Source organism: Strix aluco, chromosome 3 (genome assembly GCF_031877795.1).
Source record: "Strix aluco isolate bStrAlu1 chromosome 3, bStrAlu1.hap1, whole genome shotgun sequence".
Taxonomy (NCBI): Eukaryota; Metazoa; Chordata; class Aves; order Strigiformes; family Strigidae; genus Strix; species Strix aluco.
This window is the reverse complement of record NC_133933.1, coordinates 11,829,471-11,843,982: the sequence shown is the minus strand read 5'-3', so window position 1 is coordinate 11,843,982 and position 14,512 is coordinate 11,829,471. Positions and strand designations below refer to the sequence as shown.

The following is a 14,512-nucleotide window of genomic DNA, read 5'->3' as shown; positions in this document are numbered from 1 at the left end:
ACATTCATTCATCCTTTGATTCTTTTCTTCCCTGACAAAGAACTTGGTAAGACATGGTTTCAGGTGAGCTCTGATAGCTGGTTGCTGCCACAGGGTGCGGAGGCATCAGGTGTGGTGGCAGCTCATGGACTTGGCATCTCTCCACGCTGCTCACTGGGCACTGCAGGAGCATCCCTGTACCTCACCGCACATCATCTCCCAGCGCTGGCACACACAGGCCCTGATCAGTCTCAGTAATACAGCACCCTGCTCCTCAGAGGGCATTGCACCTCTTTAGTCCCTTGGTTAATTACTTAATTACATTGCAGCAGCTGGCTCCCCAGCCCAGCTGTGGAAAGTCACAGATGTTAAATACTGGATTTTCGATCTTGCCCTTTGAACCTATTTTTGCTGTAGCTGTTGGTAAACTCTGCTCCTGAGCTCAGGCTGCTGCAAAATCCTCTGTGGCCTGCTGCATCCCTGAGCAGGTCCATCTCTGTAAGTTGTACAAGAGCAATGTTCGATGTAAGTTGGCATGTATGGCTGAAGGCAGGAGGCTGATTTCAGCTCAGTTTGGTGTAGAATTGACACACAACTTATCATAAACATATAAAAATGCTGGTGGGAAGGGGCCCGTGGAGGTCTCTGATCCAGCCAACCCTCGGAGCAGGACTTGCCAACACTGGGTCAGAGCAGCTGGGGCTCTGCAGAGCTAAGACTGAAAAACTTCTAATGATGGAGACCCCTCCTCTCTGGAAACCCCTGTCTCAGGGCTGCACCACCCTTCCGGGGAAGGAGTTTTTCCTAACGCCCTACTTGAACTGGCCAGGCTGCAATCTCTGCCTCTTGTTTCATGTTATATTGTCTTGACCTGCTGGAAAGATTGTGGCTCAATCCTCCTTGTATCTGCCCTCCAAGTCACTGTAGACTTCTGCTAAATCACCCCAACCTCCTCTCCTTCCCAACTAACCAAGCCAGCTGTCTCCACCTCTCCCTGTAGGCAATGTCTTCTGACATCAGCCTGGTGACCCCACTGGGTCCTCTCCAGCTTCCCAGCAGATCCATGCTAATCCTGGAGGGGCTGTTCACAGCCATCAAGACCTGCTGAAAGGGGATGCTTAGAGCTGGGGCAGGCTGAAGTCAGGGTCAGAAACAAGCTCCTTGTTGCCTCTGCTCAAACGAGACTTCAGGAGAACCTGGTTTAGATTGATTTCTGAATGATACGGGTCTGAACCAATCGGCAAGTGCCCAGGAGAGCTAAGCAAGGCCTATCCATGCCAACTGATCACTCCTCTCTGAAGGATGGTGTCAGATGCCCAAGGCTGCCTGCCCCTCCCTGAGGTCTGAAAGATTAGACTGGAAGTTTTCTGGGTGGGAGATGTCCCAGGGCTGAAGTCAGGGACAGAAATGTAACATCTGCCCCACTCTGATATACAATCCGCTGTTAAATAATCACTTGGGGACACTGCCAGGGGCTACGGCTGGCTGTGGTGCTGCCTGGAAAACAGGCTGTGGTTTGCAGGACCACTGTCCCCTGGACAAGAAGAAGAAGAAGGAGAAGGAAAAGCAGTTACCTGCTTTCAGGCAGTCCCACGGTTGGACCCTTCCCAGCCTTGGGGTTCCTTGTTGCAAGGTGCTTTTTGGTGACGGAGGCACCAGCCTTGCAAGGGCACAACCTATTTGTAAAGCCAGTGGCCCGAAGTTTGCAGTGGGGAGGTGGCTTTGGCTGCTGTGAGAAAAGGCTGGTGTTTATCTGCAGGATGCTGTAGCTCGATGGGTGCAAGCAGGGACCTGTGCCTGTTGTGGGGACGCTGCATCTCCATCGGGTCTGGGCAAGGTGCAGCAGGAGCTGACAGCCATCAATTCCTGCTGCACCTTGCTCAGACCTGACAGAGACCCAGCATCCATCCAGCACAGCTCTGTGTCCCCCAGCCTCATGGCTGCTCTCTGTATTTCATAAAGCTGCTGTGGAGCCAAAGCTGGGGCTGAGCTGTGGAGCCCTATCCACAGAGGGATGTCTGTGGAGGATATGGGGAAACCTCTGGGAATGGCTAGCAATGATTGGTGCTGTCTGCAAATGAGAAGCTGCTTGAGGGAGCTGGTTGATTTGTCTTAGGAAATACAGACCAAGTCCAGGAAAAGAAGCCACACTGGCAGGGAAAACTCCCAAAAGCTCCCAAAGCAAGGCTGGGAAGCAGCCATGGTGCGCTCAGAGCCCGAGCCTCGCTGCCCTGGGATTGCTGTCCTCGAGCATGCACTTACAGCTAGGTAGCCATTTTTGCTGGATAATTTCTTCCTAATGAGGGTTTTTGTCAGGTGGCCACGCTACTCTGATAGTGGATCAATACGAGCAACAAAGTGGTGTGGGGCAGGGCAAGTTCTTGTTTTCAACTGAGAGCTTGGGTGGAAAACAGAAACACTGGACGGCACTGAGGAAGCTCGAGTTACCCCTCGCTTGTGTTTTGCCCCCCTGAATGCTGTGCTAGCAGAGCAGGGCATCAGCATGGCCCTATGTCAGTGGAGGAAAGATGCTCTGGGGTACTCAGTTTTGCTCTGCATATCCCTGCATGGAGGTCAGGGTAGCACCAGCAGCAGGGCCATGCCAAGAATCAGCCCGGCAGCCAGAGGCCAGTGCTGGTGTGGAAGCACCAGGGGCCTGGGAGGGTATGAAGCATCTCATGCACAAGCCAAATGTCTCTCATCCAGCCACGTGGCAGCCCTGGTTCCTCCCAGAACGCTGCTTGCAAAGCTGGCGGGAATCATGAGCTGGGTGCCTTCTGCTCCATCCCTGAGGTTGCTCTGGGACAGCGGAGACCCTGAGCTGCCCTTGTGCCATCCCCAGAGAGCTCCAAATGGGGCTGATGGGGCTGGGGTGGCACACAAGCTCTGCCACATTACTTGCACAACTCACCTGCCCCAGACAGCAAGCTACTGCACTCTTCCCATACAGCTCAGCCCCCAAATGCTGCAGAGCTGTGGCACTGAGTGTGTTTGTCTGTCCCTGCCGGCAGGCTCTTTGGTGCCTGGCTTCCTGTGATCCAGGGAGGCATTCTAGCTTAATGCAGCTATTCTGTTATTTAATCCGGCTTGATTTTCCTTAACACCTTTCCAAATGTTTTAAGCTATCCTTTGTGGTGCTCATCCACTGTTTAATCTGAGATCAAATGATTGTATCTTAATCCCTGGATCTCAAATGAATTTGCCTTTGGTTTGGGCAGCTAACCCTCCAGCCCTCTGCTACAGCCAGGCTACGTTTATCCAGGGCAGGCAGATTCAGGAAAGGAATAAAATGCCTTCTCCCTCTCCTTCTCTCGCTATTTCTCTTTCTCGCAAGTTAACGTTACTTGAGCTGCACAAAATAGGTGATATCCCCCTGATTAATATTTCCAATAATTTTATGTTTTTCCTTGTGATGAGCCACTGGAGCCTTCTTTTGTCAAACTATCTAAATGGAATCAAAGCCAGTGCAATACTGTGCTCTTTGTGGCTAACTGGGTGCACAGAGCAAGCTGACACGGAGTGAGTGTACAGGACAGCACCTGAATCTGTTGTACAGTCTTCCTGGAGGACCCAGCGGTGCTCTCGATGAGCAGTCCCCAGCAGCAACCTGGCACTGTGTTTTTCCCAAAAAACACGTGTAATTTGCTTTGGTGGCACTGGAGTGGCTGCCTGTATTTCAACACACTCACCGGGCCCACGGGAGTGCATTTTTCAGCTTGGCGAGGGTGGACCTGCAGCTGCTGAAACTCCCCTGGAGCCAGCAGAATAGCAAAGCCCTCTGCAGTTCCTGGGGTCACTGAGATGAACGTGGGGACCCCATCGACACAAGACCTGCTGCCTCTCGAGCAAGCCCAGGAGCAGGGCTGGCGTCAACGAGTACCAGCCCCTGTGACCATGCCTTCCCTACATTCCTCTGCCTTCCCCATGCTCTCTATTACACAGCGAGGTTTTGGGGCAGGAGAAGCTCCGATTCAGACTGGCACAAATCCACAGATAACAAGATGATGGGACACTGATCTCAGCCCCATCCTCTGGGTACTGCTAAAACTTGGCTTCTCATTGCATTGCAATTGCCCATAGCTATGCTGTGGGCCCCCTGCTCAGACGCATACAAAGAGGCTTGGAGAAAGATTAAACACCATTTTTCTACAGCGTATTCTAGATTTTGTTGACAGTAGATTAAATCTAATTAAATTCACACGTTAATCTAGCCAGATTAGGCACATTCCAGAGGCCAGACTGAACTTGGAAACGCAGATGGCAGAACAGGTCTGGTCTTTCTGCCCCAGGCTTTGATTCAATGCCAGAGTTGGATCCAGTTTCATCAGTGTGTTAAGGATTGTGCCACAGATCCAGGCCTGGTTCAGAGCAGGGTATAGCAGTCATCCTGGCCCTGGAAGGTGCTGCTGCTCCAGGTGTCCTCTCATAAATCCACAATGCTGGTGGGAGAAGCTCAGGTCCCCATCTGACCTGGGGTTTCCTGTGGGTGCTGTTGTCATCATGTCCCATGCTGGCTCCTGCTGACAGCTACTGTGTCTCTGAGGTAGCTGAGCCCTTGGCAGGGCAGCCCATGCTAGTCCAGAACTCCCCCTGAGCTGGGCAGGGTGGGCCGTGACCGTGTGGCTAAACTGTGTCCAAAACAGTCCTGACGGAGCGATGGGCTGATGCAGCCTCATCCAAGGGTGTGTGTGGGGGCCCTGTGTTGGAGGGGGGTTGCCTTCCAGGAAAGAGCAATGAGAGCTGTAACTCAGCTTCTCTGGCGCTGTGGGAATTCACAGTGGAATCCCTCTTCTAACCACAACTCACCTTTGTGCAGCTAGTCCGGACTTGCATAGGAAGAAACCATGTGAAACCCTGGGAATAAACCACCCGCCTCCTTGTGAGGACCTGTAAATCTTGCCCGGGGAGTCAGAGTCATGTAGCTGCAAAGGATGCAAATAAACTCCACTGTGTAATTAGCACCCTTTATATGCCAGGGCAATCATACTCAACCCCACATGCAACCAGGAGCCAGGTCTGCCTGCCCAGGGCTCAATGCAAAATAACCTCCCTGGGTGTAAAGCTGCACCGCTTTACTCTAATCAGTATCACACAGTGATGCTTTGCCCTGTAGAGGAGGAGTTGGCTTGCGATAGGAAAGATCAGTTAAGCTGCAAGGACAAATATCCTCTTCTAAAAGCTGATAGGAGTGTTTCCTAGCAGATACCCACTGCACACTAGGCAATCAGCTTAAAATTATTTTATTATATTAAAGAATAAAATGTCTACAGAGCATTTTTCCAAGTGAGACTCTGAATTGACACCGATGCGTCTGTGATGGCGAAATACTTCCTCTCATCCCACATTGTCTCTGGTAACCTGACTTTTGCATGCTGCACCATATGGAAAAAGCACTAGTAGTGTGGACTGAAGCATGGTATCACCAATCATGTAGGCACCACAAGGGATTCTTCCTTCCTTGAGCCAAGTGCCTTGCTGTTTGTGCCAGCAAAGCAGATGCAGGTCTGTGCCTTGGAGGGAGACAGTGCAGGTTCAGTGGCTGGTGTGATTATCTCTGCAAGATGTTTGATGGACATCAAAGTGACAGCTGGAGCAATTGCTCTTTTTCTAGGACAAGAGGTTTGGGAGCTAGATTCTGGGGGTGTGGAAAAATTCTTTCGCTGTGGTGGCCTTGATGGCCTAAGGAGCCATCGGGAAGTGCCACTAAGGGGACCTGAACCCCAGAGGTGCTTAGCAATGCCCAGGTCAGGTGAGAAAAAGCAGTTTATAGCCTGCTATTTCACCATCCTGGCATATAACACGTGTGCATACTCCCCAGAAGCAGAGCTGGTCTCATTCTTAGAGAGGCAGGTCAAAAATCTCTGCTGAGCAGGCAGCAGGTAGGCAGATGTGTCCTTCGCATGAGGCTGGAGGCAGCACGCTGGCTGCAGAGGGGCAGCCCTGGGGCTTGCAGGTGAATTGGCACTCTCAGCAGCAACCCAACCTCTATGGGAGTCGAGCTTTAAAAGCAGCCTCATCTCGTTGTGTTCTTGCATAACAGTGAGATGCAAATCGTGCTGTGTTTATACAGTCCCAAATGAGAGGAGTCTGTTTGAGCAAACACTTGCACATGAAAGCTTCAGCTGGCTACAGAGCTTCATTTCCAGGAGCAGAAGAAAATTACTCAGCCATTTAATCCTTTGAAGGCTTTGATCACCCTGATAAGGGAAGACAGGGCAGGATGTGGGAGAAGGCTCTCACCTCCACAGGCAGGCGGTGTATCACCATCCCAGAGAGCCCCCCAACACACCTTGCAGGGTAACCGTGGCTCTGGAGTCTGCCCACTCCCCTTCCCCTGGCTGTACTACAGCCCCTTGATTTAAACCCTTAATCCTGGGGAAACTGTGCAATAGCTCCTTAAGGCTGAGAATGGATTATGCCTGTTTCTAAAGTATTTGGCACTCAGCTGCACTGGAAGAGCACAATAAACGGGCCCAACCCCTCCTGCGAAAGCACCTGCAGTCAGTTCCTGCAGCTGGTGCCTAGCAACATGCTCTGAGCTGCTCTGACAACAGCTAAAATTCAATGTTATTTCATCCTTCCTCCCCAGAGGAGCAGCTCTTGAGTCATAACCAGAGGAGAACGGGACGTGTCTCCCACTCGGCTTGATATAAATGAGTGGTATGCGAGGGGCTGCTCTCCGTCTCTTGAGCATGTGTGCTGCTGCCAGCTAAGGAGACATCTCCTCTGGGCATGTGGGATAGCTGCGGGTTTAGGAGATTTGGTAGATTGCTTTTTCCCCTCCTTCCCAACTTGCTTTCTGCTCCTAACAGCCTCTCAGCTTCCTTGGAGCTCTCTGCAGGGAGAACCAGGTTTGAATCCATGCTGAGTCCCACCTTGTCCTTGCTTGGGTGAGCCCCAGGTCACGCAAACACACAGGAGGTCACTACAAACTCGGGGCTGTGCTGGGTACTCTCTAGTGACACTTTTAGACCACCTGCATGACAGATGAAGACACCTCTGAGTCTGAGGGAGATGTTCTCAGGAAATGGCAAACATCAGAAAAAATGCATGGGAAACCAAGCTTGCCTGTTTGTGGGGCTGAGATCCTTGCAGAGGTGGTGAGGCAGACACCAGCCAGGCTGGGCAGGACCAAGCAGTGTGTTTCTGTGTGTGGACAGGGTGCAGCGATTGGTGATGGGAAAGGGGAGTCAACAGGAGGGTCCAGCTGCAGAGAGGGCAGGGGCTCGGTGGGCAGCGCAGCCTCCAATGCCTGTTGGCACCGTGCAGAGGGGAGGAACGCTACAGCTGGGAAGCCATAAGCACATGAAGCCCATGAGTAGCAGAGCCGTGGTGCCACAGCCTGGGTGCTTCTCAGAGAAAACCAAGGCGAGATGCCTTGCAGGACTTGTCCAAACTCTGTAAGGGCATGTGTTTGCCTCTGGGAGCAAGATCCAGGCGGATTTCCTCATGGGAGACTGATAGGATATCTCAGGCTTGCCCGAATGATGCAGGTTGCTTGGTGGTGTCTGGTGGGAGGGCGGCTGACCACCATCTGTCCTGGCTGTTCGCAGTGCTGACCCCTCCTTGCCTCCCCAGACGTCTCCCCTGGGAAGCTCCGGGTGGCCCCAGGGACTGCAGCCAAGGGGTTGGAGGCACCTTATTGCTGCAGATGGTGGGGGCTGCCAGAAGAACCACTTCCACCTTGCAGCTGTCTGTCCTCAGCTGCCTGCAGTGCTGCATAGCCTGGACGGAAGACTGCGACTCACCTTGTCACTAGTTTGGGCTCTACAGCCTGAATCAGCTGAGGAAAGATGTTGGTAAGTGCAGTAGCACCAAGAGAGACCTCTCCAGCTCATCTGAGGACCCTCAGCCCTTCAGGATGGGAGCTTGCTGTGTTCCCCAGCCCAGGAGTGGTGTTCAGTGTACTTCAGGTGGGTGTTTGGCTTACAGATTTGTCATCATGCAGGTCACCTTAAACCCAGTTGCATGGGTTAGCTGACAGGGATAAAGATTTTATGCAGAAGGCATAAAGAACCTGAGTCTGATCTGGCCTTTTCTAGCGTCTGGTGCATGCCTCTGGCTGTGTGGGTCAGGGACCGTCCTGTCCCCTGCCATGCCATGCTGTCTGAGGCCAGGAGACATTGTGGTGGATCTGTTTCCCTTCCAGGGAGGGGACAGCTCTCCCAGCAGAGTGGCTGAACACTGGTGACACTGGTTATGTTGACTGGCCCAAAGTCAGTTTGGGACAAGCTTGGGACAGCAGAGTTTTTTCAAACAGCATGGCCAAATCCAGGAGAAGATGCTGTCTATAGTGCAAAACTGTGCCTTTGCTGGCTGAGGGGACTACTGGCCCAACCTGCACTTATGGGTTAGACATGCTCCTGCTCTGGAGGTCCCTTCCCCCACAGCCTGCCAATGGTTTGCGCAGTTGCTCCTGAGGTCCTTTCAGGCCAAATCCATGGGTAGCTTAAGCAGTTTCAGAGCCAGCTCCTTCCATAGCCTGGTTTAGAGAAAAGAGGCATGCAGCTGGGAGCGTGGTAGAGACTGGGACCTTTGCAGGCCAGGAGATGACATTGATAGCAAAATCCTCAGCTCAGAAAACATCTCCCTCCTTCCTGCAAACATAAAAGGACAGAATTAAGGTTGAGCTTTCTGATCTTCAAGTTCTTGACTTCTGTTCTCACATTACAGCAGCAGCAAATCCTGTCACATGGAACAGAAATTTATCTGTCTGTAGATGCACTATTTCAAACTCTTCCCTGTGTAAACTGTTCCAGACTTGACCAGAAACAATGCTGTTTACTAACAACAGAACAGAAACTTCTTCAGTATTGTGGGTTTTTTTCCCCTCAGTTTTTTAGTTTTCATACTGCTGAGCTGCTGTTTGTCAGTTAACACTGTTTCTAGCTTCTTAATTCAAGGTATTTCCCTTTGTCTGATTTCCTGTGTCTCTCTGAAATGCCTCTGTATGTAGAGTGTGCTCTGCCTTCTTTCTGATGTCAGGAAAGGTTTTCCTCTTGACGTGGGAGGAGGTTAGAAGGACAGGCAATGGCATGCTCATTTTCTGCAAGTAAGTAAGAGGGTATTAAACTGCAAAAGGCTAATGGCAAATTTTTTTTTCTAGCATTCATACCAACACTTCTGTACAAAGGGGTTGAATCCTGCTTCCATTTATGCTGATGTAAATCTAGGATAATAAAGTTCTTGACAGTTTTACAGCATTGCATATTTTATTATTACAAGTGGCATAACTGGAATGGAATATATGATATGGTTTGATCATTGTATCCTTCTGCAGTTCTTACTTGCTGTGATTACAGCACCTTTTTGATATTTAAATATTTTTTTAATGTGTTTTAGACATTAAACTCTCTGAGGCAAGGACTGACACTGTAAGCATAGCACCCAGTGTAATGGACCCCACTGTTAGGAAGACTATCTTAGTAGTAAAGGACCAAAAGCGGGGTTTAGCGAAGGTTTGGAAAGCACTTCCAGGTGCCACAACAAGTTTATTGGTTTTTCCTTTGAAGATCTCTTCTAAGCTTTCCCTCCAACTCTGTTTAGGCAGAACTGAGCTCTGCTTGTTTTTTAGATTGCCGTCCCTCAAAAGCTGCATCTCCAGGACCAAATACCTAGAGATGACTCAAGACTTTGAGAAAAATGGTTTCTACAGAGACCATTACCACGGTGAGGTGGGTTTTTGCAAATCTGTTGCCTACTTCATGTGCTGATTTATCAGACAAATGCATTGTTGCAACAAGTGACAAGGTCACACTGACCAATTTGACTGTGAAGGTTTACATGACCTTTAGCAATAGGAAAGGACCTCACAGACCTAAAACCTTTGTGCAGTAAACTAGCTTTAAAAGTTGGCCTTTTAAAATGACAGTGTAAGGTCAGTTTGGGTTTAGAGGAACAAGACTTACAAAACCCAGAAACTGCAGGAATGTTTGGTCCCTTGGGAACTTGTGTGGCTTGTTCTGATTCAGAGCTGTCCTTCTGTGTGTTTCCAGCCCAAGTGCAGCAGCAGTGCCACAGTGAGCGAGAACTCAAGAGTGAGGAGCTGGTGTTACTGCTGGAAATGCAGAGCCCTTGGATCCCTTTCCTGGCTTTTCCTGTGGCCCAACAGAGGTGGAAAAGGGAAGTGAGGGCCCAGCAGGGTGAGAGTGCAGTGCAGGCAGAGGTGGATGCCATCAGGGAGCCTTAAGGGATGGGCCTCGCAGCACACTGGCTGCGTTTTCTGCACAAATCAGCTGCGCTGAGAGCATCATGCCAATGGCCAGTGAGGAATCCCCGAGGGCTGCTCACCCTGAGGTGGTTCGTGTGGCCTTGGGGCCTTCTGTCCTGCTGTGCCATCTTCATCCCTTTGCCCCAAACACTAAGTCCCCTGCTGAACCCTGCACACTCCATGTCGTTTCGATGGTGGGGTGCTGGGCCGTGAGGGGGACACCCCACCCCTCAGCCGGAGGGCCGGGCCGGGCAGCAGGGCCCAGTTGCAGGGTTGCGTGTGTGTGTGTTTGCTTCTCCCGCATCGGCGAGAGGCCCCCACGCCGCGTGGGGCTTCGCCTCCCCGCTCAGGCGGAGGCGCGCGCTGGGCCGGCGCTCCTTTCCCCGCGGCCCAGCGGCCCGGCGCCGCCGGCAGGGGGCAGCGAGGCAGGCGAGGGCAGCAGGCGGGGAGTGACCGCGCATGCGCCGTTCTGGGGAAGGGGGGGGGGGGGGGGGCGGGGAGGGTGGCAGGGCGCGAGCTGCACTCCCCGCCCCGCCGTGCTCCGCCCCGCCCCGCCCCGCCTCGCCCCGCCTCGCCCCGCCTCGCCCCGCGCGAGCGGCTGGGGGGCGCTAGGACCCGCCCTGCCCGCGTGCCGCGCGCCGCCGGGCGATAAAGGTCTCGCGGCGGAGCTCTGACGTCACGGCGAGTTAATTTTAAACCCGGACAAGATGGCGGAGAGGGACGCGGCGCGGCGCGCGGGTCCGGCCCGCCAACGGCCCGACCCGGCAGGTAACGCGCCCCACTAGGTGGGCGGCGGCAGCCGCGGGCCGGCGGCGGGGCTACCCGCGGGGCCCCCCCCCCGCCGCCGACGTGGGGCCGGACCGCGGGACCTGTTGGCGGGCGGCGCCGGGGGAGGCCCCGGTGTCTCCCCCCTCCTCAAAATGGCGGGGGTGGCCGCCAGCCCCGGCGCCTGCCCTCGAGGGGCGGCGGGGGAGCCGGCGCGGCGGCCCCTTCGCTCGGCTCGCTGCGCGCTCCCGAGCGGGGTCACCCCGCTCTCCCTGCAGCGGCCGGGGCCTCCCGCTGTGCGGACGGCGGCCCGCACCGGGGCGGGGGCGGCCGGGGATCGGCGGTCGGTGACCTTATTCCCTGCTGCGGCGCGGCCGGGCCGCCCCGCCGCCCGCCCGTGTGTCCATGACGGGGGGAGCGGGCCGGAATGCGGCTGGTGCCGCCCGGCAGAGGCCCCCGGGCCGCGGGGCGCTCGCCTGGCACGGTCCCGGGGCCGGAGCGGAGCAGCCCGAAGGATGCCTGCTTCCTCCGGACCCACGTCCACCTGCGAAGGGAGCAGCGCTGGGCAGCTCAGGGAAGGAGGTGGCTGATCTGCGTTGGCCCGTCCCCCGTATGGCCCCGGTGCTCTCCACCGTCAGTGCTGTTCTCTGGTGGTGATGGGACGTGTCTCTGGCGTGGTGTTTAGCCTCAGATGTGCCAGAGTCTGCGCAGTATGTTTTTTAAAATAGGGTTATTTCTCAAGAATATCTTAAAAGCGAAGAGCTTATAACACTCTCTCTGCTATAGTCCGCGTGAGGTGGGATCTGGGACTTGTGAAGACTGTACTAACTTGAACGTTATGTTGAATCCTGTGAGTTTTTTAGCGCTGTGCTAGAACACTGAACTATTTTAACGTCTTTGTTGTATAACTCAAATTTGGAAGCAGAACGATTGGACTGGGCACGATTAAACAAAGTTTAGCAGATGCCATGTGCTTCTGTTGATTTCAATTGCTTCATTTGGAAGCCAACTAGAGATTGGGAAATGTAGCCACACTGTAAACTGGTAGGTGTGGAGTGGCTACTCTGCTTTTTTTGTAGGGAGGACAAGTCAGTGCTTTTGAGCATGTGGAAATGTTTGATTGTGTTTGGCTGCATTGCAATTTTAATAATTTAAAAGAGTCCATAGATTGAAATTGAGGTTGTGGTGCTGCTTTATTGCTTGGGTACTGGTTTCTCCCTTCCTAGCACTGCTGAATTTTCTTTGATGGTTCTCTGTGTTTTGACCACTATGTAGTTTAATAGATTAGATTATTGCGTAACTTTCTCAGGGTCATAAAAGTGCCAGTCCACATGTAATAAATGGCCTTTAAAGTAGCTGTGTCATCATTAGTGGTGGAAGCACGCGTGTGTCACTTAAGTACTTTAGACATGGAACAACTTAATTGATAGGATCTGCATGTATAGCTATGTATGGTCTGTGCCTGCCTGCAGAAGAGCTTTCTATTCAATGAAATGCAGCAGAGTGATAGATTGGAATAGTTACAAGAAGAGAAATGTAACAGGAGGGGCCTGTAACTCCTCCTGTACCATTACTAAGTGTTGCTTAACAGCTGTTATGTCCTAGCTTGCCCTAAAGTCACTAATGATGTTACAGTTCCTCCCCAAATAATAGCTGTGGTGTTTCAAATAGAATTCTTTCGAAAGCAGGGAGTGGGGTTGAGGAAGGCTGTATTCCTTCCTTTTCAGGTTTACCTGCCTGTAACTTAAAGACGTTTCTCAAATATTTCTAGCACAGAAGAGTTTTACCTGAACTGTCATAAAAGCATTTCTTTAAATACGACAGTCTTTCCCGCTTTAGGAGGCAAACGAAGCAGCTCTTGTTCATGTTAGGTGGACGGGATTGCTTGAGCCAGGTCTCGCAGAAGTGCTGATACTTCTCAGGTGCCTTGTACCAACTACAGTCCCTGTGTTTTGGTTAAAATATCAGTAATTAATGTTTGCTTACTGACTATGCTAATGAAGTACCACTGACTGGAGCAAGATACTGTGATAGATGAGGGATTGTTTTCTTGTCCTAGTAAGAATAGGGACACTACCTCAAGCTGACTAGGCTGGGTAAGAGCTGGGTCTGTTGGAGGGAGGAGAGCTGGGGATTTTCCTCTGATGTAACAGAAGAGCACTTTTTTCCTGATAAAAGTATCACATCCTCTCCAACTTCAAGTTTTGCCCAACTGCAAAACCAGATGTAATAAGCAGACAGAAATGCAGGTAAATTAAATTCTGCGTTCTTGTTTTGGTAGTGAACCATAGTGGTGTTAGTCTTCAGCAGAAGCTGGATCCTCAGGTTTCACTTCAGCACTATGATAAAACTAGTTTTAACTTTGTGCCTGTTGTTAGTAGACTGTAAAAGTTTCCAACTGTTCCCAGGACATTCATAAAGAAAACTGCCAAGTTTAAGTTAAACTTCACTTTACACAGAAAAGTGAGATTTGAAGTTGCTTTTGTTACTGCATTGCAGTCATGAACAGTCCCTCTCCTGAGGATGATTTTTTGATATCCTAGCATGGCAGCCTTTGCATGGGAGGGCTTAAACTTTAAAATCAGACTGAATTGTTTCTTTGTTTTTACTGTGGCTGCATGCTTTGCCTACAGTGTGATCTGCAAGCTGCAGTTTGAGTGTATTTTTCCAACTTCTTGCTAAATCCTGCTTTAATTTCTCAAACTTGCTATACTAATCAATATTTTAAGGTTTTTGTCTTTAACCTCAACTATCTAAGGTGAACAAGGCACAAAAATATTTTCTAAGCTTCTGCATAGGCAGGCCTGCTGTATTTGTCATTTGTAAACAGCTGAAAGTTTTTGGAATATACATTGGTTCTTAAGACTTCACTCTTACTGGAGAATGACTGGGTCTCTTTTGCAAAACATTTTCAGCAACCTGAACTTCTTGAGATGTCCTGGAGGAAAGATGGAAGTAGCTTTCTTTGTTTTTGGAAGGTTGTTCTCGACCTGAAGAATACTATTTCATCCTATAGCTGATTTTGAGGTCACAGTGCTGTGTAGGGTGTTGATTTACATGAATACATTTATGGAGTTAGGATTTGTATCTGAAACATCAGACCAAACAGATGAGCAGGTTTGAAATATATGTGAAAACATTGCTCAGATCGATGTCTGCTATTTCAGTTAGCTGCAAAGAAATGACTGATATGAAATGAGTGGTGTCTGTTAGGACAAGGGTTATAATAAAGTCATTTCTGGCAGCAAATTAATACATTATAGGGACTGAGGTTCCGAGGGCATTGGTAGCTAACTTGTCTGACCTTTAACTTCTGTTTATTTCTGAAATAATATGCTTTGTGTAATGTCCATTTCCAGGAAAGCAACATTTTATGTGCTTGCTAAGCATGCTTTTTGAAGCACATTCAATATAAAAGTCAGAGGAACTCAGGCATTTAAATTCAGAAGTAGATCCTTGGTCGACTTAAGAAACCTGGAATGAAATCTGAGGAATTTGAAGATCTGTCTTTCCTCCCCCACTGTTAATTCTTATTTGACTGAATTTATCTTCTAAGAC

General features: G+C 51.0%; 1 protein-coding gene across 3 annotated transcripts in view; it reads left to right on the top strand.

Annotated features, from left to right (window-relative positions):
- The first annotated feature begins 10,820 nt into the window (after window positions 1-10,820).
- The window catches only part of ATL2 (atlastin GTPase 2), a 41,299-nt gene continuing 37,607 nt past the window's right edge, over window positions 10,821-14,512 (top strand). For 2 of the 3 annotated variants that reach the window (XM_074817382.1, XM_074817381.1), the window contains exon 1: window positions 10,821-10,957. In XM_074817382.1, the coding sequence (XP_074673483.1) occupies window positions 10,897-10,957 (61 nt within the window). In that variant the 5' untranslated portion in view covers window positions 10,821-10,896. The remainder of the gene's footprint in view (window positions 10,958-14,512) is intronic. The other variant, XM_074817383.1, reaches the window with a different exon arrangement.